Here is a 23,400-nt window from a genome sequence, read left to right as displayed (position 1 = left end):
TCTTGGAGGTTTACTGTATGGGATGTTGTGTATGGGTAGAAATGGGAAGAAGGGAGGAGGGCACTGCATGCAAGGATCTGGGGAGGGAATATTATCTGTGTGCTTGGAGAGCTGGTGGTCAGTGGGCAACCTGGGCTACCCCAACTCCACTTAGAATTTATTTTGCCTTGCTCCTTCTCCAACAAATCCTTGTACATCAATCCCTGTGACCTCACTGGTTGCCTAATCATGCCCTTGAGGAGTCCTCCTGAAGAGGCCTGAGTGGAAAGCAGGGTAGGATGCATGTACAAGGGAAAGGTGGGAAAGGGACCAGGTGCCATTTTGGTTAAGGGGCTACTTGGACCTGTGTTGTGATACCTGGTAACTCCAGGTCCTCAAAGCCCTTGGAGGATGCAGCCCAGGAGTAGCAAGAATAGGGTGGCCATAAGGCCTGGCACAGAGGGACCCCTACCTACCCTCCAAGGCATGGAGAACCCTCTCTGAGAGGAGGTGTCCCCAGGGCCCTGGGGAGGGTGTCCTGAGGTTTGGAGGAGCAAGGGGAAAGTGTCTTGGGGTATTCAAAGACTTGAATCAGGTATCCTACAATGGAGAGCATCCTCTGATCTTTGGGACCCTGGGGAGTGTCCTACAGTGGAGATCCTAGGGTATTTGGCCCCCAGGTATGTTATTCTAGGATCTCTTATGCCTGGAGTAAGTTTTCCTGCCATGGAAGGTGTCCTAGAATCTTTAAAACTCCCATAGAAGGTTTTCTGGGATCTTTAGAACCCTTGGAAGGGTATCCTGAGGGACCTAAGGGAAGGTATTATGGGGCCCTGGGGAAGATACAATATGAGTTAGAGGGGAAGAAATGGTAAAGTTAGGGTTGATGTATCCTGGGGGTCTTTGGGTCAGGCCTGACCTCCTGTACGTAGACTATTGGCAGGTCTTGGCCAGGCTTTCATTACTGGGTTATTGTAAGATATTAGGGGTCTGGTGTGAGCTTCCACTGTGGTAGACTATTGCCAAGGCCCAAGTTGGGCTTGATGGTATTGGGGTTTTCAGGGCACTCTTTTTAGGGACTGGTGTCCTAGAAAGCAGAAAGCAAACATCTTCCTGACAAAGGAGTTTATTTAAGAAGGAAGGAGTTAGGTGGCTGGGAGCCAAAAGGGCTGTTCTGTAGCCTGTTCAGCCCCATCCACTCTGTTCTCCCCCTCCCCAACCAGTTCTAGGACATCTTCAGGTGAGAGTCTCAGAATGGCTTCATTATAAAATAAATGTAAAAACAAACAAACAAACAAACAGCCAACCTCTTCTACCTGGGGCCAGGGGCCAGCAGTGACTGAAAGGCTCTAGGCAGAAGAGTAAGGGAGTAGGTGATGTTCAGGGGAGGTCCAGGGAAGAAGGGAACTCTTTCTCTTGTGGGGGGAAAAAAAAGAGGTCTGCAGAGGCCTGGAGAGGTTGGTTCCAACTTAGCAGTTACTGGCAGAGCCTGGAAAGGTGAGGAGAGGAGAGAAGGATTAGATCTAGTTTCTGAACTCCAACCTTCCCACCTAGATTTTTCTGTGTGCACATACCCTTTCCCCACTCCAGATAAACCCTGCTCAACCGGAAATACATAGCCTACCTGGTGCGTTGAGAGACGTGATTTCTCCTGCCCTGGGGCTATTGAGAAGGGAAAGAGGAGGAGGGAAGCAGATCAGACATAGGCCCAGCCCTAGGCAGCTTTCTTCCAGCCCCTCAATCTTTCACCCCCAAGTCACAGAATTTGAAAGTTGGAAGGGATCTGAGTGGTTCTCTGACCCAAACCATACATGAAAGGAATCCCCATTCTGATATAGAGGACAGAAGCTTCTGTCCTACCAGGGCCCCATGAATAATGCTAAGGGTTAGGGTATTTGGGGGGTCCCTCATACCATCAACTTTTCCCAACAAAAGGTGAACCTCACTTTAAACTAATTAAAAAACAACAACCCTTAACTTCTGTCTTAGAATCAACACTAAGTATTGGTGCCCAGGCATAAGACTAGTAAGGGCTAGGCAGTGACCACTAGGAAGTGACTGAGGCTAGATTTGAACCCGGGACCTCCCATCTCTAGGCCTGGCTCTCTATCCACTGAGCCATCTAGTTGTCCCTCAACTCTAAACTATTAATTATATTCAATGTTGTCATGGAGAAGGAGCTTAAGAGGACGGGTCGGAGGTGCCAGCTATCAGAATTTAGGTTCCTAGCAGGGCCACAGACTTGGGCAGAACAGGTGGAACGGTTGGGGCCCCATCTTACTTGTGCTTCTGGCTGAATTTGCATTTACACTTGCTACCTGCATGGGCAAGAAAAATGAGAGAGAGTGAAGGGACATTGCCCAGTGAAGGAAGGGTCACTGCTCCCTCAGCTTCCATGATCCCCTCCCCTTGTTCATTCCCCAGACTTACTCATGAGAACGATGATGCCAACAGCACACAGGATGCCAGCGCAAACCATACCGCCCACACGAAGGCTGTGCCAGTCTGTGGGAGGGAGGCACTGATGATTGACTTGAAAATCAGTCAACATCCCTCCCTTTCTGCAAAGCCCAGCTCACCTCCTCAAGGAAACCACTGTTGATTAAAAGCTCAGAGGGAGGGTCCCTCAGCTTAGGGTGCAACATGTACCTTTCTATTGGATGTCACATTTGAAGTCTGATTCCTTCCCTTTCCCTTTCCATCTATGCCTCCTTTCTTCGCCTGGACAGTAAGCTCCCCAAAGGCAGGAATTTTCTTTCCCCAACTGACCCCTTTGTTCTCTCTTCCACCTCCCCTCCAGACTGCATGGCTTGCAAGAGCTCCCACCCCCTTCCCCTCCACCCCTGGGTAGGGAGCATCAAGGAAGCTCTTACCATAATAGAAAGGACTGTCCTTATCTAAAGGAGAAAAGAGAAGAAGATCAGCATCAGCTGTGAGGGCACCTGCAACCCCAAAGAAGTTTGGGAAAGGACTAAGAAGCTTGGGGTAACTCACCAGCTGGGTCATTGGCTTCCAAGGCAGGCAGGGCTATGAGGGAGGAAAAGCAGAGGGAAACTTGGGTATTGGTTTGTGAAGGTAACACGAGGCTTGTGTCTTAAGTGGGTGCCTTTGGGTCCTGGCAGGGATCTGCTGTATGCTGCTATAGGGGTATAGACAGCTTAGTGGGCTGCTGGGCCTAGACCAGAGGGAGGGTAGAGCAGAAGGAGAACCTTCAAACTGTCAGGGTGGGCAACAGCTTTTTATTCACTTCATTCTTTTCCTCACGGGAAGGAGGAAAGAAGGAAATGAGCCTTGGCCATCTAGTTTGAGCCCACTTCTAAAGCCACTGGCTTGTGCCATTTATCGCTATTCTTAGTCACGCTGGTTGGCACCCACATAATTGCCTCTCAGCCCTTAAGCACCCCTCAATCAGCATGTCTTCTCTTATGGACTTTGGATTTCCCAATCTCATTCCAGTTGCCATTGTTGACTCCAGCGTCCTAGGTGACCTTTCTCCAGTATACTATTTCTGGCTTCTGATTTGGGGGGGAGTGAGAAGGGGGGGGGGCAGGTGTTTCAGTCGAATCTCTTTGCCCTTCTCTGGCAACATGGACTCCTGGTGGCCCCCGTTTCTTCTCTAGGACACACTTCCTCTTTGTTCCATCTGCTGTCTCTACAATGGTTTCTGGGGTTTGCTCCAACTTGGGTGGGGGAAAACTCTAGAAAGAGCAAAAGGGTGGTGTCTTTGGGCTCAAGCGAGGGAGAAGTCTAGGGGAAGAAAAAGGTTTTCAGCCTTTGAACCTGGCACTCACCTGCCATCATTAGGAGAATCCCTGCTGCTACCCTTTGCATCTTGGAGTTCAGCAGTTGAGCCCTGTTGGGGGAGTGAGGAATCGTAATGGGCGACGTGCCTCTTCTCCTTACCTCCTTCTTCCCTCCCCCAGCTCCAGCACACAAGGGTACAGCCCAGAGAGGAAAGTCTTTCTGTTGAACCCAGGGCAGGAGATAAGCCGGGAGAGAGCAGATTATAACCAGAGAAGGAAAGGGACAGATAAGGGAGTTGGGGGAGGGCAGGTGCAGATGAGTGTCTTGAATGGGGAAGCAGAAGAGTTAGGTGTGGTCTGCCAGGTGCTGGTGGTGAATGGGATGGGCATGGAGGAGCGGGAGATCTGTTTGGGGAGGCACCTGCCAGAGGGGAGTTTGGGGCCAGCGGCGGGCAGGATGCCTGTGTTCTGTACAGGCTGAGGTTCTCCTTAGGCAGTCTCTCCCACAGACCATTGGGAGCCTTAGCCCATCCCTGGTTTGGGCTGTGGGCCAGAGCCCGGGGCTGTCCTAGCATATCTGTCTGTTCCTGGGGGAGAGGGAGGAGGTCATAGTTGTGGTCTGTTGTGGGTGGGCAGTAGAGCAGAGAGGACGGCTGAGCCCAGGGGGCTGTGGTTGCTGCCAGAGCCAAGGAGAGGCAGTTCCAACTCAAGGGAATTGTATTCCTTCCCCCAACCTTGCGTGGCCCTCAATTTCGCTAGCCCAGGAGCTCCCCATCCTCTTACCCTCCGAGCCATTTTTTATTCTTCCCAACGAGTCAGGGCACATCTGCTTTTGGGAAACCTCCTACAGTCTCTTTCTGGGCCTAGTATAGCTGTGCGGTGTCTCCTCTTACGATGGTGGCAACATTGGTCTTTTGGGCAGAAAGTTACCCTTCTCGTTACTGCTGTCTCTTGCCACGGGTCACCGTGTTACTGCTCTACGTGCCTGCGCTTTGTCACACCTCCTGAATGCTGCGCCCTTGGTCCTGACCATTATATTGTAGCCACTGCCCAAGGCTCCCCGACACCGCAGGGCAGGGCCCTCCTGGCCTTGTGGCATGCCGCAGCCCCCTGTCACTCCAGGTGGCGACATCCTCCATTTCCCTCCGCATTTGCTGAGGCGAGCGTTGCCTTCCTCGCTAGTATCCCGCTGGAGTCCTTAGTCATGGCCCCACGTCCCTGTCATTATTGCGGGTTACTGTGATACACTTCATTACTTTTTGTTAATGCTGTACTTTCCTCGTGACTTTGATAAACTGTTCCATTACACAGTCTTACTGCTCCATGTTCCTGCCCTCACTCATGTTAGTACCGCATTCCATGCCACTTTCTGCAACTGAATCTAGTTTGTGACAAGCCGCCAAGGCCCTCCTAGCAATTGTATCCTTTGCCGCAGTATCTCTATCTAAAACTGGGTTTCCTCCATTTACTGGGCACATTGTTGCCCTTTCATTCTAACCATCCCAACGCCTTCTCTGTTCTTCCAGCAGACGGAGGTGCGTCTCCCCCAAACTAACTTCTCCATTACAATAGCCGTCATGTGTCGGGTGCCCCCATTCCTTTTCTGCCATCTGGGGTCCCCCCTCCTTCTTCCTACTGTAACCCCTTGCCTAATGTCCCAAATTGTTGCAGGACATTGCTGGTTTTTCTCATGACTTCTTCTGAATGTTTTACAGTCCCAAAGTGCTATCCGTCCCCAAGCTCTGAGGGCTTTCCTTCCCAGACAAATCCCTCTTCTCCAGTTCCATTCACTCCATAGGGGCCTACCCAGAGAAAACCCTCCCCAAAGCCCAGGGGCGGAGGAAGGCCCTAGAGAAGAAGCGAGAAGAGGAGGAAGGGCTGTTGGAGGAGACATGCAGACAGGCTACCAGCGCAGGAAGTTGGAGAGTTTGAGCTGGGGGCGGCAGAAGGGACAGGGTTAGAGTTAGAGTTGTGGGGGGTTTCTTGATGCTCACCTGGATGGCAGGACAGAGCTGGAGAGGTAGAAGCACTGCTACTGCTGCTGGGCCTGCCCCAGCCTCTTTATAAAGAACTGCCACGCCCTGGGCAAACCCAGGCAGGTAGGGAACAGGTCTAACTCCCTGGGGCCCTAGCTGAGCTCCCCCCACCCCACCCTTGCTCTTAAAGGGACAGCTCAGCTCCTCTTTTCAGAAAGCCCCATCTGCCTACCTTGGTTGCCTTTAGCCTTTAGCCCCCACAGAATGGGAGCATAAAGTTAAGTTTCCTGTGATGATATTATTTTTCATTCGTTACAGTTACATTACGGACTCTCCTAGAGTTTTTAAAATAAGAACTCCAAAAGCTGAATTCACTGAATTGATTATGGAATGGATTTGAAGAATCAAGGACCCACTCCCAGCCACCTAAAGACGGTGATCTATTTAAGATCACCAAGATCTATTTAAGTACCCCACCTTCCCCATTTCAGTGGAAGTCCCTGGATTGTTTCTGTGCCTCTTCCCAGATTCATTAGTTCGGCTCAGTTAAAGATCTTTTGTTCCCTCTTTTTCTGGTTGACACCCTATCTAGCCTTGAGGAGAGGAGCAGCAGTCCAGGAGGATCCTCTTACTGGAACAATAGGGAATCCTTGCTAAGGACTTTAACCTTAGTCTACACCCCTGCCTACTTGGACAGGCAATAAAGAGGCCTCATGAGCAGGCCCCAGGGGGGAGGACTCTTCAGATATTTTGAAGGACTCAAGAATGACTTAACTATTTGTTGGTAGGATCTTTAGGCAATGGGGGAGGGAGTTGAGATTTGTGTGGAGAAGACACAAAAGCAAAGAGGCTGCAACCCCACCCAGTCCCAGCCCAGAGGGGAGAGAAGGTCACAAGAAGGCAGAGGAGAGGGATCTCTGGTTAGAAGATGGAAAAAGTGGGACCTGGGAGTGGTCTGGGGTGGGTGGATTAAGGGCTGTAGGGAGAGATGATGTTAGGAAGTAGGGTGTACGTTGTACGTAGTGGTTGTTGTTCAGTTGGGTCTGACTCTTCATGACTCCACTAAAGGTTTTCTTGGGAAAGATTGCCATTTCCTTCTCCAATCCCTTTTACAGATGAGGAAACTGAGGCAAACAGGGTTCAGTGACTTTCCAAGGGTCATGCAGCTAGCCAGTGTTTGAGGCCAGATTTGAACTATCTCCAGAACCGGTGCTCCGTGCACTAGGATGCCATCTAGCTGCCTCAGGAGGCACACAGTAAGTGTTTAATTAATGCTTACTGACTGACTGACTGATTCAGGACTGAAGTTCTGTACTCTCTCATTTTCCCTCCTTGCCCATAACGTTTACTCCCCCTCCTCCCAACATTCCTCCAGACAGGGGTCCATATGGAACTCAGGATGGCCCTGGCCTTTCCAGTTGGGGTAACCACCCCCCAAGCTGCTCCTTCCCCACAGAGAGAGCTTTGTTTGGGGGCTGGACTGGGAACAAGGGGCTATTGAGTGGCTGGCAAAGGATTGGGGTCATAGGGAGGGGGCAGGGGCTGGCAAAGGAGATGCTTCTGTTCCTGCTCTGGTCACCATCTGGAGCTCGAGTGCCCCCACTCTTTTTCCTGGGGTGGTGCCAAGAGGACCACAGACCAAACAAGGGGATGGGCATGAGGAGATCCTGGGCTGAGAGAAGCCCTGGGCACCTCTTAGAAGGTAAAGAGAGTCATGGAGAAAGCTGAAGGAGGAAATAGTTTTACAGTAGAGTCAAGGGGGTAAACGCTTAGGAAAAATGGCTCAAGGAAAGAAACCGGCTCTTTTACTTCCCAGCAGAGGGGAGGAGAGAAAGAGAGAGGGAAAGGGAAACTCCCTAGAGCCATCTGCTGTCTGGATGTGGCTTCTCCAAGGCATTTCTCAATTCCTCTGAGTCAGATCCAGGCCATGAGCCCCATCGTGCCCTCTCTAGCAAGGGAATTCAGCCCCTTATTCCTAGGGTTCTAGGAGTGCAGTCTGGGGACTTAACCTGGAAAGAAACTTGGGGCTCTTGGCCTGGAGAGAGACTTGGGGTGAGAGCTGATGCCTGTAAGAAAATCCACTGGAAGAAGATTCAAGCCCGTGAAGCCTAAGCATGGCAACTTCTTTCCTTAGGACATGAAGTTCCCAGTCTCCCTGGAAAGTCCCCTGACAGTCTCCTTTTACTAACCACTCCAAGGGGACCCCAAGGTAGCTTGGACATGGCACAGCATTGCCCTCTACTGGGCAAACCCCCGAAATGTGTCACCAGCCTTAGCTTGACTGCTTCCCAGGCCAGACCATTTGAAATGGATACACATTTATTTAGTATCTGCTAGAGTGCAGGATCTCGAATCAGGAAGACTCCTCTTCCTGCCTTCAAATCTAGCCTCAGACACTTACTAGCTGTGTGACCCTGGACAAGTCACTTCACCCTGTTGACCTCAGTTTCCTCATCTGTAAAACGAAGTGGAGAAGGAAATGGCAAACCTCCCTAGTATCTTTGCCATGAAAACCCTAAACGGGGTCACAAAGAATCTGACCTGACTGAACACAGCTCAGAAACAATAAAAAGAATTGGCAATCCCTCATCCATTCTAATCCGATGGGTCTTTATGCTTAGCACAGGCTGGACAAATTCTCTGAGCTTCAGGCCATCCTCTGGCGGATGAGGATAACAAGAGGACCTGCTCGGCCTGCCTTCATAAAGGTTGGGCATCAAGTGAGAGCCCTTCGAAGTTCTCCTCCACAGACGTCTAGAGGTTCCCCTACTCGTCATATTGATCTCTCTGGGTCTCACTTTCCTCACCTGCAAAATAACCAAACAACAGCATGGACAGATCCCCACATGCAAGGACGCCTTGCCCTCGCCTCATACAAGGTAAGCTGGAGCCTTCCCGGCTTTGCCACAGTTTCCCACTCTTGGCTGGCAATGCAGTAATATATACACAAGGTTGACCTGAGCCATTCTCCCGGACCTAGCTCTGAGTGTTCCTGGTTTCTAGGGCCTGACACAACACTGGGACCATAGAGACACCTTCTGTGTGCTTCCCTCAATCTGAATGTCTTGAGTGAGGACTTTTTTTTTTTTAAACCCTTAACTTCTGTGTATTGACTTATAGGTGGAAGAGTGGTAAGGGCAGGCAATGGGGGTCAAGTGACTTGCCCAGGGTCACCCAGCTGGGAAGTGTCCGAGGCCGGATTTGAACCCAGGACCTCCTGTCTCTAGGCCTGGCTCTCCATCCACTGAGCTACCCAGCTGCCCCTTGAGTGAGGACTGCTAGTGCTCCTCCCTGTCCTAGAAATCAGTGTGGACATAAGCATTTCATCTGTCATTTCCCCTAAGAGGCGATGATTCCCCCACGCTCAATCAGGGACCGAGTCAGATCCTTGTATTGCCTCCCCTACAGCACAATCAGACCCAGATCTGGTTGGAAGGAAATCTCTATTGAAGAGATGAATGAATGCCGACAACTTCCGGTGAAGGAAGAGGGTGAGAGAAACCCAAAAAGAAGAGGGTGCGTTGATGCCTGGAGCCCCTTGGCCTCTTGTCTCTCCCTCCCACCTTCCCCACCTTGAAAAACTGCTGAGTCCCAGGAGTTTAGTCTTGGATCTGGAGTGGAGTTGAGAGGAAAGTAGCCAAAGGCAGCTCATGCGTGTCTGCTGTTGCTTTTATTCTCCTATTCCTCACCCCACCCCACCCCACCTTTGGGAGCCAAAAGAGCTATCTAATCAACAGCTCTTCTCTCTTAGCCTTTGGGCGAGGGCCAGATGTCTGGCTTGTGAAGATGCTTGGGGTGGTGTTTCCAGCATGACGGGGTTGAATTATAGGAGAGGTTTGGTTTGGGGGGATCTGTTGCTGGGTGGACGATGCTGTCAGTTCCCCATTTTCTGAGCTCTGGATGGACTGGGCTCAGATCTGGTCTGTGTGGTTCCTCTGTAGACAGATATGGCTACTCCGAGGTCTCCACAGCAGCTCAGCAGCATCCTCAGGGCTCAGCTCCTATAGGAAGAAAGGAAAGTGGCAGCCCAAAGGGAAGGAGCAAACAGTGGGGGAGAGGCGCTGGGGCCCCAACCGAGAAGCAGAAGATTTTATGCCAGGTCTGGCTCTGTGGTTCTCAAGCTAGACAAATTATGGAACTTTCTCTGAGCTTGGCCCCTCATCTGTCAGATGGGGGTAGTGAGGACCAGCCCTGCTTGCCTTCATAATGGTTGGTTGTAAGAAATAACTCAATGAGAGCCCTGTTTTGAGGCTTCTCCTCCACAGACAGATGGTTCCCCCTAAGCAAGAAGGTCCTGGCCTGTTGTGGGGTGGGGCTAAGGGAGGACAGGAGAGCTTGTCCGGCTACTTCTATGGTGGCATCAGGGGTTAAGGGAAGAGCCAGTCTCTACAGGGGGATGAATTCAGAGAGGACAGAGACTTGAGTCAATCAGGCCTGCATGGCAAACAGCTAGGGGCACCATTCGGTGCATAATAAAGACTTTTTTTTTTTTTTTTTTTTTTTTTTGTATTTTAAACCCTTAACTTCTGTGTATTGACTTATAGGTGGAAGAGTGGTAAGGGTAGGCAATGGGGGTCAAGTGACTTGCCCAGGGTCACACAGCTGGGAAGTGTCTGAGGCCGGATTTGAACCCAGGACCTCCCGTCTCTAGGCCTGGCTCTCAATCCACTGAGCTACCCAGCTGCCCCCATAATAAAGACTTTTGAGGATGGCAGGGCCTGGATGCTTGGATTCTGAGTATGTATGTCCTGCTAGGCAGACTGGGGAGAAGTGTGGTAGGGTATGGGTCAGAGAGCCCATGTTGGCATGCCAGCCTTCTTACTTAGCCACTTTTGTGAGCTGCAGAGAGAGACTTAACCTCTTGGCCTTAGTCTTCCTCTCTTTAAAATGGAGATGGAACTAGTCCCCTAAGGTCTTTTTTAGCTCTAAAGCTCTGATCTGTGTTTAATAGTTCCCGTGCATGAGGCAGCCCAGGATGGGAATGTTGAGCTGCTCCTTTCCCAGAGACTCTAGGCAGGAGGGAAACTCACGAGGCAATGCCGACCTTGGTGGCCACAGCCATGCTCTGGGGCTGGGATGCAGCTGTAACCCTGGGGCAGGTGCCCATCATCACAGACACAGCCCTCAGCACACAGGAGCCCACATTTAAGCTCAGAGCCAGGACACGAGCGGTGGCGAGGGCAGGCACAAAGTTCATAGTGGCTGTGGCGGGGACATCGGGGAGCTGTGGAGAGAAGAAAACAGAGGAGAAGAAGAGGTTCCTGCATTGTCCACTACTGCTGTAGCCACAGGGGAGACACTTTTTAAAAAACCCTTACCTTCTAGCTCAGTATCAATTCTCAGTAAAGGCTCAGCAGTTGGGTTTGAGTGACTTGCCCAGGGTCACACAGCTAAGAAGTGTCGGAGGCCAGATTTGAACCCAGAACCTCCCATCTCGAGGCCCAGCTCTCTATCCATTAAGCCACCTAGCAGCCCCCTTATAATAGTGTTTTGTAAGCCTTAAAGCATGATATCAATTCCAAACCTGGCTATCCTTTTGATGGAGAGGAGGGAAACAGTCTATCGGCCATCATCCTCTGGCACGGACCTGATTTTGAGCAAACCCAAAGGTATAATAAGGAAGGCCCTGGGTCCTACCCACTCACCACAGAAGGAGGAGCTCCTCCAGGCTCCGATGGTGACGTTTGCTCGCTGACATACAGCAGCATAAGTCTGGATGGATAGGCACAAGACATGGTTGTTCCCCGTGGAGAGGCAGAGGTCATTGGCACAGGCAGAGGCAAAGGGCTCTGGGTCAATCTCCCTGTGACAAGAGGAGAAGGGGCCCCGGGGGTCCTGGAGGATCCAGCACTGGGCCTTGGCTGGCACGAGCTGTTCCGGTGCCATGCATGCTGGACAGCTACTGGCACAATTTTCTTTACAGTCAGCATCCGACTTCCATTTAGAGGCAGAGTAAGTCACTGGCTCCCCTGTGTGGGAACCTCGAAGCAGCTGGAAGTCATCATGAGCATCCCCATTGAAGTTCCCACATAGCCCACAAGTGTGACCCATGTAATTTGGGGGCAGGGTAAGGAAGAGGCTGTAGGCCAGGTCAGAAGTGAACATCAGCCCAAAGTCTGTCTGCAGCGTGAAGTGGAACCCATCCTGGTACAGGAGAATGTCACCCATATTGAGGCTCAGAGGAAGGGCGAAAGTAGCCCCATTCACCTGAGAGAATGGAAAGGACACAACTTGATAACCACATCCTCTTTCCCCACCTGCTCTGTCTCTTCTTGGGTGGGAAGGAAGGACTGAGGAATATAGGGGTAAGGCGGGGGGGGGGGGAGTCACGGGGAACAGGATGCCAACTGCCCCCTGCTCATGAACTCTGAACCGTGACGTATCTTGGTAAAGCAGTGACGATCCCAAATAATTTGTGTTCGGAGAACACAGTGGCAGCAAATCCCTCTGCCAATTATCCTTGTCTCTGCCTGAAAGGAGAGTCATTTAGCATTCCCTAAGCATGTGGCAAGCAAGAGAAGACCTGCTGATGATCAGGGGAAGCTGGACCAGGAATAATGAAATAACAGAGAAAACAATCCCCAGGCAGTGAGTGATCTCATAGGTATTCAACATATACAATAACTCTCTATTTACACCTATATGTATGTATGTACATAAATGTGACAAGAAGTGGGTACGCCTCTGTGTTTCTTAAGCCCCATCCATATGAGTCTGGCAGTCATTCACCTCTGCAAGCTAAAGAGAAATAAGTGTTTTATGTACGAGGGAGACGCAGAGAGCTCATCCCAGCTCGGATCAATTCTGTAGAAAAGCTTCTGATCACTGAATAGAGGCCTGGTTTCTGGCAGCGTGCCTCTTCCCCTGAAGGGGAGACTAGGATGGGAGCAGGGCCTGGTGGGGACCCCCTTACCCGGAGGTCATACGTCAAGGTTCCAATCAGTGTCCTGCTGTCCCTGACCAGTGGATGTTACTCTGGGCCACGTGGGAAAAGGGGTTTCCTGCCAAGATGGACTTACCTGGACTAGCCCTGGATTTTCTTTCTGAAGATGAATCTGGGTCCCATTGACTGAGATAAATACCTCTGAGATCACGGATATGGGGGTACTTGAGGTGTTCTCCTTCTTGACTTCCACCCTGAAGAAGGGCAGGGACTCCAAGGAACCGCATGACTCAGAGAAGATGGATTTGCAGGTGCCCGGGAAGTCATAGGTCGTCCCATCAAAGGTGATATACTGTGATTGTCCTACTATCTGGCAGGTGCGGGGGACAAGTGGGTGGCATCCAAAGATGCCCTTCCGAGTCTCACATCTCTGCCCAGGTCCACAGGAGGAATTGGAACAGTGCACGTCATGGGTGGAGGCATCACAGTGGCAGAAATATTGGCAGGCCTCCCCTTCCCAGAAGGTCTCTCCAGCCAGGTAGTACCTGCCCTCCGAGGTGCAGCCACACTGAGCTGGAGGCACACAGTCAGTGCCACTCAGCACAAAGCCCCGGTCACACTGGCAGCCCTCTTGGCATGGGGTCTGGCAGCTGGCAGTCAGATTAGGCTCCGCACAAGAGTTAGGACAAGAGGAGCCACAGAGCTCATAGTGGCTGTGGGTGGGGCAGGCCATTTCTGAAAGACAGGTCAGGGGATGGTTTAGAAGGCAGTAAAGCAGGATTTGGTAAAAGCTACTTTCAGGGGAGACAGAGGCAGACAAAGCAGCATCGGGGAAGCTATAAGGAGAGGACAGGGAGCATTTGGAGGTTCGATGGACCTGGAATGGAGGGAAGATTTGAGAAGGTCCTATGTGTCACCGCAATAGGCATATTGTTGATATGTTCTGGTCGTGGGAAGAGAGTAATCAGAGGCCGTGTGATGAGCTGCGTGGATCATTCCCACCTCTGTGCTGAGGAATGCCAACCTCACTTATGGAGACCCCTTGGGTCTAAAATACCACCCTGAGCCCTGGAGAGAGCACAGAAGAAGCAGACCAAAGGACGCTTGATTTGATGAGAAAGATTGCTTCCACACCCGGAAAACTGCCCTAATGGAAGAGCCAGGCCTTCTGACCTCAGGGTATCCCCTGTTCTAAAGAGGAGAATAGGCGTCTTCCCTTCTGGGAGCATCGGGGACCATGGAATCAAGGAAGACATTCTAGAGGTAAGTTTGGATCTGGCTAAAGAGAAGCTAACCAAGGATCTTCAGTGGGAATGGCCACTCACCACATCCCACTAGATGCCTCCAGGGCTGGATGGAGAGCCCAATTCGCTGGCACTGCTGGGCATAGCTTCCCAGCACCTCACATAGGATCTCTTGGGAACCGTCACTGGCACAGACATCATGCACGCAGTTCTCGATGTGGATCTGGGCGTCAGGCCCCCTGTGACAAGCCGAGAATGGCCCGTCCTGGACTCTAAGCAGGCCACAGGAAGTCTGGGACCGGTATTGGGCTTCTTTCTCTGGTGGGCACGGCGGAGCTGAGCCCAGCACAGAGCAGTGATTAGCAAATCCTGGGTCCCTCCAGCTGTTGGCAAATGCGTCAGCATCAGGGATCAGTGTGCCATCAGGGCTCCGGAAGTCATCCGTGGGATTCCCGTTGAAGTCCCCACCCAAACCACAGAGGGCACCGGCGTAAGTCTCAGGAACGGATACCCACAGGGAATGAAACTCATCCAAGGCAACAGAGAGGCCAAACTGAAACTGGAGCACAACCCCAGAAGGACTAGAAAAGGCATGGAGTTTCCCACCGGGCAGCACCAGAGGCAGATTCATCTGAGATCCATTCACCTGCAGGGAATACAGTCATGAGAATCACAGACCCTCTCCGGGCTCGGCTCCCCATCCTGGCTAGCCAGAATCTTCTGCCCTGATTCCTAACTATCTCTCTTTCTTCATCCTTCTAGAAGTGGAGCTGCCAGCAACTGGGGAATAAGGGGATGGCAGGAAAGGGAATTCACTTCAAGACAGAGCCAGTCCCTCCGACCCTCATTCCCTGGCTTCCCCTGTCTTTTCTGTCCCCGGGACAACTCTCCCTCTTGTTTCCTGCCTTCCCTTGCCCTCTTCCCAGTATCTCCAAGGCTACGTGTTCCCCCAATCTTTGGCTCATGCTCCAGGTAATATCTTCTTGCTTGCCTTTATGGGAAGTGATACCTGTAAGGAAAGGGATTCCCTCTTGTAAACTTTGGCAGTGCCTCGGGGTCACTGCTGGGTTGGACTAAGGTGACCTGAGCATTATGCTTCTGGGATTTTCTTGCTTTCCATAGGCAGCGACAGCCAGAGTTAGGTATCAAATGATTACAGAGTAACATGGGAGGAACACTAAAAAAATTCGGAGCCATCCAGAGGCCTGGGATTGTCAAATGGGTAGATCAGCTCTGTTCAGTTGACCAACAAGGGCAAATCCCAGAGTCTCATTGGGGGTGAACAGTCTGGTCAGGAAGATTTGTTTTGTGTCATCCGGGGATCTGGCTGATCCAGGCCCTGAGAAGATGGTGGGATCAGCTATGAAAGCAGTCTCGTGGCTTAGCAAGTCTGACCTTGCCACCTTGGCCTGGGACTAGGCACTGTTCCTTTACTCAGAGTCTCTAGTGCCCAGCCCTGGCACAAAGTAGCTTTTAATACATTCTTATTGATTTTGCTTGTGTGACTTGGGGATTATTTCTAAACCTGCCCGTTCACATTTCTCTTGTAAGTAAGCCTTAGAAATGAAAGTCATGGGGCAGCTGGATGACTCCGTGGATAATGCAGCAGGCCAGGAGACGGAAGGTCCTGGGTTCAAATGTGGCCTCAGACATTTCCTAGCTGTGTGACTCTGCAAAAGTCATTTAAGGGGGCAGCTGGGTAGCTCAGTGGATTGAGAGTCAGGCTTAGAGACGGGAGGACCTAGGCTCAAATCTGGCCTCAAACACTTCCCAGCTGTGTGACCCTGGGCAAGTCACTTGACCCCCATTGCCCACCCTTACCACTCTTCCACCTAGGAGCCAATACACAGAAGTTAAGGGTTTAAAAAAAAAGTCATTTAACCCCATTTGCCTAGCCCTCGATGCTCTTCTGTCTAGGAAGCCATACTTGTATCCATTCTAAGACAGAAGGAAAGAATTAAAAAAAAATTAAAGTCATGGTCAGGAGTGTATGGTGAGGTGGTAGAAGGGAACCAGAGAATAAATCCCAAAGCAAGAGTCTAGTTACAGTCAGTGGCAGAAGAAAGTTGCTAGGGTTCAGACATCGAGGAAGAAGAGTCTCAGGGGCCAGGGAAGGAGGCTACATTTTTTTTTCCTTCTTAAAACTCATATCACCTTCTGTCTTAGAATTGATACTGAGTATGAGTTCTAAGGCAAAAGATCAATAAGCACTAGGCAAATTAGGATTAAGTGACTTTCCCAGGGCCACACAGCCAGAAGGTGTCTGAGGCTAGATCTGAACCCAGGACCTCTCAAGTCCAGGCTTGCCACTCTGGCTACTGAGCCACCTAGCTGTCCCTCCCAGCCTACATCCTTAAAAGGCCCAGATGGCCTTAACTTGGGAGAGTATCCAAAGGCTCACGCCACAGCTGCCCGGTGGTCCTTTTACCCAGGAAAAGTAAGGCTGGTTCCCTTCCTTCTGCTTCATTCTCTGCTAAGCCAAAGTGTTCTTGCCCCGGTGACAGTCTCTGACTCACTTCAGCCATCTCTGGATGCTGCTCCCCATCCCGGCAATTCCTCTATAGGTGGGGAGAGGACCCAGGTTTCCCTTCCCTCCCACCTATCTATGGGCTCAGCTTCCTGAACCCTGCTACCTTCAGCCCCAGTACTTATTTCTCTTTTCCCTTCCATCTCTAGCCAACTGCAAACAGTCCTGCATAGGCAGGGAGACAGCTCTGATGACCCAGAAAGGTGTTAGTCTTGGGGTGGGAAGACCTGGATTCTAGTTTCTCTCTGTGCGACTCTAGGCGAGGAATTTTGACTCTCTGAGCCTTAGTTTACCCATCTGTAGAATAGGATAACATCTAGACCATCTATCCTTGCAGCACTGTTTTGGAGAAAGCACTCTGTAAACTCTAATGCTACTTATAATATTATAAACTATAGTTGCAAGCCACATATGGTCTCCGAGCTCTAGAGGTATTGATATTATAGTAATATCTGCATATGCGAATTGATTATTCGTGGCTGATGAGTGCCCCAACCCCTTTTCCTCCATTCTTCTTCCTTGCTCCAAGGACAATTAGGTGGTGCAGTGGATAGAGTGCTGAGCCTGGAGTTAGGATGACTTGAGTTCAAATCTAGAATCAGATACCTTCTAGCTGTGTGACCCTGGGCAAGTCACTTAATGTCCCCATTGCCTAGCCCTTACCACTCTTCTTATTTGGATAATAAAACAGAAGGTAGATTAACCCCTGGCTTTGTAACTCTGTTTGCCTTAGTTTCCTCATCTGTAAAATGAACCAGAAAAGGAAATGGTCCAAGGAAACGCCAAATGAGTTCACAAAGAATCTGACGTGACACAAAACAACAATAATTCCTGAATCCGATACTAAAAAGTCTGAATTCCCTTCTTAGACCAAATGGGCAATCCAGAGGCAATCCAGCCCGTGATCCAAGAAGGTAAGCCAGCTGGGAAGGACCACTGGCCGTGGATGGCGGTGATAGTGTTATCCCATCATCCTTAAGGAGGTCAGCCTGCAGTTGGTGTTTTAATTGACTCACTCCCAAGAGATGACTGAGGTTTCTCGATGCTACTGCTCTCACTATTTCTGTGGTCAAGAGAGACTGTGTTTCTTGTGCTGAAGCTTCAGAAGGCTCTTACCTGGATCATCTCGTGTTGTCCAGCCAGAAGGGAGAACCTCTCTCCTCCTATATCCACATCCACCTGCTTGGCCCATGAGGCCACAGTGGAGAACTGATGCTCAGCCTTTAGCCATATGGCAAAGGGAGTGGAGTGGGAGCCACAGGTTTGGACCAGAGCAACGTGGCAGGCTCCCCGGAAACTGAAAGCAGCCCCATCAAAAGTGTGGAGGTGGGGGTCCCCGTAGAGCCACATGGTCCCATACTTGATAGGGTAGCAGCCCCGCACCCCTCCACGTAGACGGCACACTTCTCTGCGCCCACAGGCATGGGGGTGGCACTTCATGGCCAGGCCTGGACCCTGACATGTGCACTTCTGACTGCATGTGTCCGTGAGAAACAGCTCAGTCCCCAAGGGGTAGTATTGTCCATTCAGAGAACAGCCACAGCGATCCCGGGGGATGCAGACTCCATCCTCCAGGACATACCCGTCCAGGCAAAAACAGCCTGCCATGCACGGACGGGTACACGTGACGCTGGTGTTAAGGTTGGCACAGGTGACTTGGCAAGGGGTGCCACAGAAGTCATAATAGCTATTGGCTGGGCAGGTAACATCTAATGGGAAGAGAGGAAAGGTAAAGAAATAATTGGGGTGAGGGACAGCTTCCCATCTGCTCTTCCCTCCCGATTTTCCCACCCCAAGAAGGGTTCATCCTGTAAGCCCGCTGCACACAGGCTCAGCTCAGAGATATGAGGGAGGGAGGGAGGGCTGAGATCAGAGATACAGTGAGAGCTGGACATGGGAGCTGGAGGTCAGCACCCTAAGCTGGCAGTAAGGTTGGGGCTGGCTTCGGGAGCCACGTCATTTAAAGTTTGAGCTGCAGGGGACCTTAGCCCCTAGACCAGTCTTGCCAGAGTGACTTAGAGCAGGAAGAGACAGGTTAAAGCTTAAAAGAAAAAGAAAAGAGGGCAGCTAGGTGCCTTAGTAGTGGATAGAGAACCAGACCCAGAGGTGGGTGGGCCTGGGTTCAAATCTGACCTCAGGCACTTCCTAGCTGTGTGACCCTGGGCAAGTCACTTTGCTTAACCTTAGCACTCTTCTGCCTTAGAACCAATACTTAGTAATGATTCTAAGATGGAAGGTAAAGGTTTTTATTCCAAAAGAAAAAAAGGAAAGGAATGAATTTGATTAGCTGTGGAACAAAAGGAAGAGTTAGGACCAAAATTGGGGGAAACGGTAAGACTGGGAGTACTTAGTTTCTTTTGGGGGTGGCGGTGGGAAGGTGGACAGTGATCCTTACTGCATCCTAGGCTTTTTCTCCAATCAGGCAGCCTCACCCTACGCAGGGCACAGAGATCAGCATAGCCCTCCACGGCAGCACACAGCATTCGATTGCCCGTTCCATACCGGCACAGGTCAAACACACAGGTCTGGACGTAGGTGTCAGGATTCTCATGCCAGTGGCACTCAGCAAAGGGTCCCGAGCGGTTGGAGAGAACAGCACAGAGCTGCTCCACCCTATGCCTGTCGCGACAGGCTTCTGCTCCACGGACGTCTTTCTGGCAGCTGCAAAGCAGGGACGCGCCACATTTACTCACAGGCAGTGGCTCGGCTCCGTCCAAATCGAGCTCCCCCTGGCCCCCCTCCCAAGTGCCCCCAGTGCTTTAGCTCACTGCCCTCCTGTCCCTTCTCTGAATGCTGAAATACCTCTTTTCTTCCAGGGAACTTGCCTACCCGTTCCGGCCCCCATTCCTCTCTCTCTCTCTTGACCGACCTATACTAAATACTTACGGATCCGGATGGCACAGCCCCGTATGGTTGGCCCATGGGTGAAATCTGTAACTAGATTGTAAACTCCTCTTCTCTGGCACGCATTGTCTAGCACCTAGTAACAGCCTGATCTGTTTTGAATTCTGAGATGCTTTTGTTTGATCCAGTGAAGGCGAAGAAGACATTTATTGATTCAGCAAATATTTACTGAATGCCTACCTTGGGCCAAGGCCTTCTCGTCCCCGAGGCCAGCCTGCCCCCTTGCCCCCTGCTCTGAGTACCTGCCAGTTACCCAGCAAGAAAACTTCTGCATATGAGGGTTCTCTACGCTCTGGAGCAAAGCCTCTGTCTTCAAAGGAAAACAGTAGAGGAGAGGCATGAGCGGCAGGGCCTCACCCAGGTGGGCTGTCATCCGCCTTCCAGGCATTTCCAAAGTCAGAATCATTGGAAGCTGTTCTCCCACTCGGGAGGACCTTGTCGTCCTTCTTGTCACCGTTGAAGTTGCCGCACATGCCGCACAGATGGCCCCTGTATCCTCGACCCACTCTCACAAACAGGGTGTTTCGTCCGTTGTACTGGACTTCTAATTCCTCTCCTACTTGGAGCATCAACTGGCCATGTTCCCTCCGCACCCATGCCTGGATCCCCAGCTGTCTCGGCAGGGTGACTGTGTGCCCATTCACCTGGTAAAGGAGGGATAGACCGAGTCTAAGGATTGGGCTCTTTGGGGGGAGCGTATCTTCCCCCCTTCTGAATAGGACTCTTCATCTGATGCTGAGCAGGAGGAAGTGCCTTCCGTCCTGGGACATCACAGCCTGCCTTCTGTTTCTGATGGGCTAAACCCAGTCTGGGGCAGCTTTTAAGCATTTCTGTCGTCCCCTAGAGAGGGGAGGCCTCATCACCCTTTTCTCTAGTTCCTCCCCCCTTGCCTCCCTGCTTTCCACAGGTCTCTGCTACATTCTTGTGAGCTACAAACAATAAGGAGAATTGTGTTTCTAATAGATTATCTGAGGAAGATTTTCATTTTCGGGCAGGCTGCTTCGCATCCCGCCTGACCAGCGCGTATCTAGGTCACCTTCTTCAGCCGCCAATCTGTGAATTTGTCAGGTGCAGCCTTATTTTTAAGGTGTCTGTCTTCCTCAAGGTCATAAGAAAATTAAATGTGTCCCCCGGAAATCCTATGAAACATTCTGCAGCCAGATAGAAATCACTTGTGGACTAGTTGTGAGCCTGGGCTTATCTAGATCCTGAAGGTTTACCTAGATCCTGAAGGCTTATCTAGATCCTGAAGGTTTACCTAGATCCTGAAGGTTTACCTAGATCCTGAAGGCTTATCTAGATCCTGAAGGTTTATCTAGATCCTGAAGGTTTACCTAGATCCTGAAGGTTTATCTAGATCCTGAAGGCTTATCTAGATCCTGAAGAGCTGAGTTTCCAGCCTCAGTTTTGTCTGTTCTGAAATCACGGGGATCTCAGAATTGGAAAGAGCCTGAGACCATCTGGTTTACCCAAAAGCTGGGTAAGAGGCCTTTCTATGAAAGCCCAAATAAGTGGGTATCAAGCCTGGGCTTGAATTCCCCAAGGAGGACAAAACACAGCCTAGTCTAATCATTAGGAAATGTCTCCTTATATCTGACTAAAGCCTGTCTCTCCTCATTCGTACCTCTTTTGCCTGGTTCTGCCCTCTGGAACCAAACAGAAAAGTCTAACTCAGGGGGCAGCTGGGTAGCTCAGTGGATTGAGTGTCAGGCCTAGAGACGGGAAGTCTTGGGTTCAAATCCGGCCTCAGACACTTCCCAGCTGTGTGACCCTGGGCAAGTCACTTGACCCCCATTGCCCACCATTGCCCACCCTTATCACTCTTCTGCCATAGAGCTAATACACAGAAGTTAAGGGTTTAAAAAAAAAAAAAAAAGAAAAGTCTAACTCTGGGAGCCTTAAAAGTTAACTAAAGGCCAGGGTCGAGATTAGAAATAGAAATATATCTGGGGATGGACTCAGCCTGGTCTGAGGGTGGGAGCTGGCGGCAGAGTCAGGGTGAAGACTGGCACATTGGCAGAGTTAGGGCTCGTTCTCCCAAACGAGGGGGAGCCTCTTCCCACCAGTTTTCTCCTCTTCCAGCCCCTGCTTACCTTGACTGGCTGGCCTCGCTCGAAGACCACATGGGCCTTGAAGTCCTTGTTGCTGAGCCGCACCCCCACGTGCGTCACGAAGGAAACTCTCCGGCTACGGAAGTTTCTGTTGGTGGCCTCCACTTGGAAGGACAGGCCCCCGGGAGAAGAGGTCTTATTACACGTGTGGGTCAGTCGATAGGCACAGGTGCCTTGGAAGTGAGCCACCTCTCCATCAAATGTGAAGTAGTGAGGATCCCCAGTGGCTGTGCAGATGCCCATGGGGGTCTGGCAGCTCAGCCGCCCAGCCTGCAGGGCACAAAACTCCCCTTCGGGACACTGGGCCGGGGCACACTGGAATTGCCCAGGAGCATCACAGCTGCATCGCCGGGTACAGTGAGAAAGCCAGACCAACTCTCCAACCTAGCAGAGGGGTATAAGAGGAGGTGAGTGTAGATTGGGCTGGGAAAGATGCAGTCAGTAGTACTAGGTCCCTCCTGGCTGGGGGAGGCTGGCGATGGACTTCTTCTTCTTCCTTTTTTTTTTTTTTTAAACCCTCACCTATCTTAGAATCAATACGGTGTATTGGTTCCAAGGCAGAAGAGCGGTAAGGGCTAGGCAATGGGGGTCAAGGGACTTGTCCAGGGTCACACAGCTGGGAAGTATCTGGATGGGCTTCTTCCTATAGACATGACATAGAGAATGAAAGATGCCTGGATAGGAAGCATACTGGTCTAAAGCTCCAGTTTGAATCAGGGTATAGTTGTAGCCTGAGGTTTAAGAACCAACTTAAACAGAAGATTCATTAGCCTAAAAAGGAAAAACCTACAATATCCCTACAATCAGGAAGAGGGCAAATAACAGAGACGTGAGCATGATTATTAGGTAGCTTGATGTCCCCTGATGGTGGCATAAACCACTGGTACAAATAAACATTTACACCACGGGGAGAAAATCCAGGGAAGGCATTCTATTGAAAGTCATCTACCCTGAAAATGGAGAGAGACTCAAAATGGGTTTTTTAGATAAATTCCTGGAAGCAGAACTAGAATGCTGTGAGACAGCCTGAACCTGTGCAGACAACTATGACCTCCCTCAACTGGCCCGTGGGCCCCCATCGGAGAGATTCCTTTGGTAGGTAAACGTTGGTGCTGACTCCCAGCCACTGGGAGTGGGGAGGAGCAGTGGTCAGATTTCTGGTAGGGAGGAGGAAAAGAAGGGATGAGCCTGAGACTGGATCTGAAGGGCACCTTAGGTACCCCCTTCATTTTACAGATAATAAATGAAGTCCTGTGAAGCTGGATAACTTTCCTAGGGCCCCACGTAGAGTAAGAAGCAGAACTAGAACTAGAACAGAACTAGGAACCAGCAGGTGGCACAATGCAGTCAAAGATCTAAGTTTTAATTCTGCCTCAGACACCCATTTAACTGTGATCCTGGGAAAGTCACTTCATCTCTGTGGCTCAGTTTCCTCTTCTGTAAAATGGGAATGATAATAGCACCTACTTCCCAGGATTGTTGTGGGGATCAAAAGAGAGAATATCTGTAAAGTGCTTTGCAAATCTTCAGGTGCTAAATAAATGCTAACTATTCTTCTTATTATTATTTTTTAAATCCTTACTTTCAGTGTTAGAATCAATACAATGTATTGGTTCCAGGGCAGGCAAATGGTAAGGGCTAGGCAATGGGGAATTAAGTGACTTGCCCAGGGTCACACAGCTAAACAGTCTATGAGATCAGATTTGAACCCAGGACCTCCTGTTTCTAAGCATGGCTCTCAAGCCACCTAGCTCCCAAGTCAGGGAGTATTTATGTTTTTCTTTTTATGAACAAAGGCAGCTGGTCTTAAAAGTGAGCTTTTGGTTATCTTTAAGGTTGAAAAAATTACATATAAAAATACTGATCTTTTAATATCTTTTGGACACTTAAAATACATTACATTTTTGTTCCTTTTTCATTATATATCTAATCCATATTGTATGTCAGCTACATCATTATCATTGATCCTATAATATTAAATTGATATATATCATGTTATATATATATATATATATATATATATATATATAGCA

At 50.4% G+C, this 23,400-nt stretch overlaps 2 protein-coding genes across 3 annotated transcripts; both read right to left on the bottom strand.

The window, feature by feature from the left end:
* Positions 1-1,089: 1,089 nt before the first annotated feature.
* FXYD3 (FXYD domain containing ion transport regulator 3) lies at positions 1,090-5,760 on the bottom strand. The gene is made up of 8 exons (XM_044671175.1): positions 5,717-5,760; positions 3,771-3,832; positions 2,974-3,006; positions 2,853-2,876; positions 2,410-2,484; positions 2,261-2,297; positions 1,604-1,641; positions 1,090-1,468 (listed from the first exon to the last, which is right to left on the bottom strand). Exons 2-8 carry the CDS (start codon positions 3,808-3,810, stop codon positions 1,449-1,451), a joined length of 267 nt encoding a protein of 88 aa, XP_044527110.1. The 5' UTR covers positions 3,811-3,832; positions 5,717-5,760; the 3' UTR covers positions 1,090-1,448.
* A 3,595-nt stretch (positions 5,761-9,355) lies between these two features.
* Positions 9,356-11,882, bottom strand: LOC123243015 (IgGFc-binding protein-like). 2 transcript variants are annotated; one of them, XM_044671173.1, is made up of 3 exons: positions 11,344-11,882; positions 10,729-10,922; positions 9,356-9,699 (listed from the first exon to the last, which is right to left on the bottom strand). In XM_044671173.1, the coding sequence occupies exons 1-3, from the start codon at positions 11,864-11,866 to the stop codon at positions 9,610-9,612; spliced, it is 807 nt and encodes a 268-aa protein (XP_044527108.1). In that variant the 5' UTR covers positions 11,867-11,882; the 3' UTR covers positions 9,356-9,609. The 2 variants fall into 2 exon arrangements, with proteins under 2 accessions (XP_044527108.1, XP_044527109.1); XM_044671174.1 differs by having other exon boundaries at positions 10,743-10,922.
* Positions 11,883-23,400: the final 11,518 nt, after the last annotated feature.

This window comes from Gracilinanus agilis, chromosome 3 (genome assembly GCF_016433145.1).
Source record: "Gracilinanus agilis isolate LMUSP501 chromosome 3, AgileGrace, whole genome shotgun sequence".
Lineage (NCBI taxonomy): Eukaryota > Metazoa > Chordata > Mammalia > Didelphimorphia > Didelphidae > Gracilinanus > Gracilinanus agilis.
Note: the sequence above shows the minus strand (reverse complement) of the source record. Positions and strands in the feature narration are given on the sequence as shown.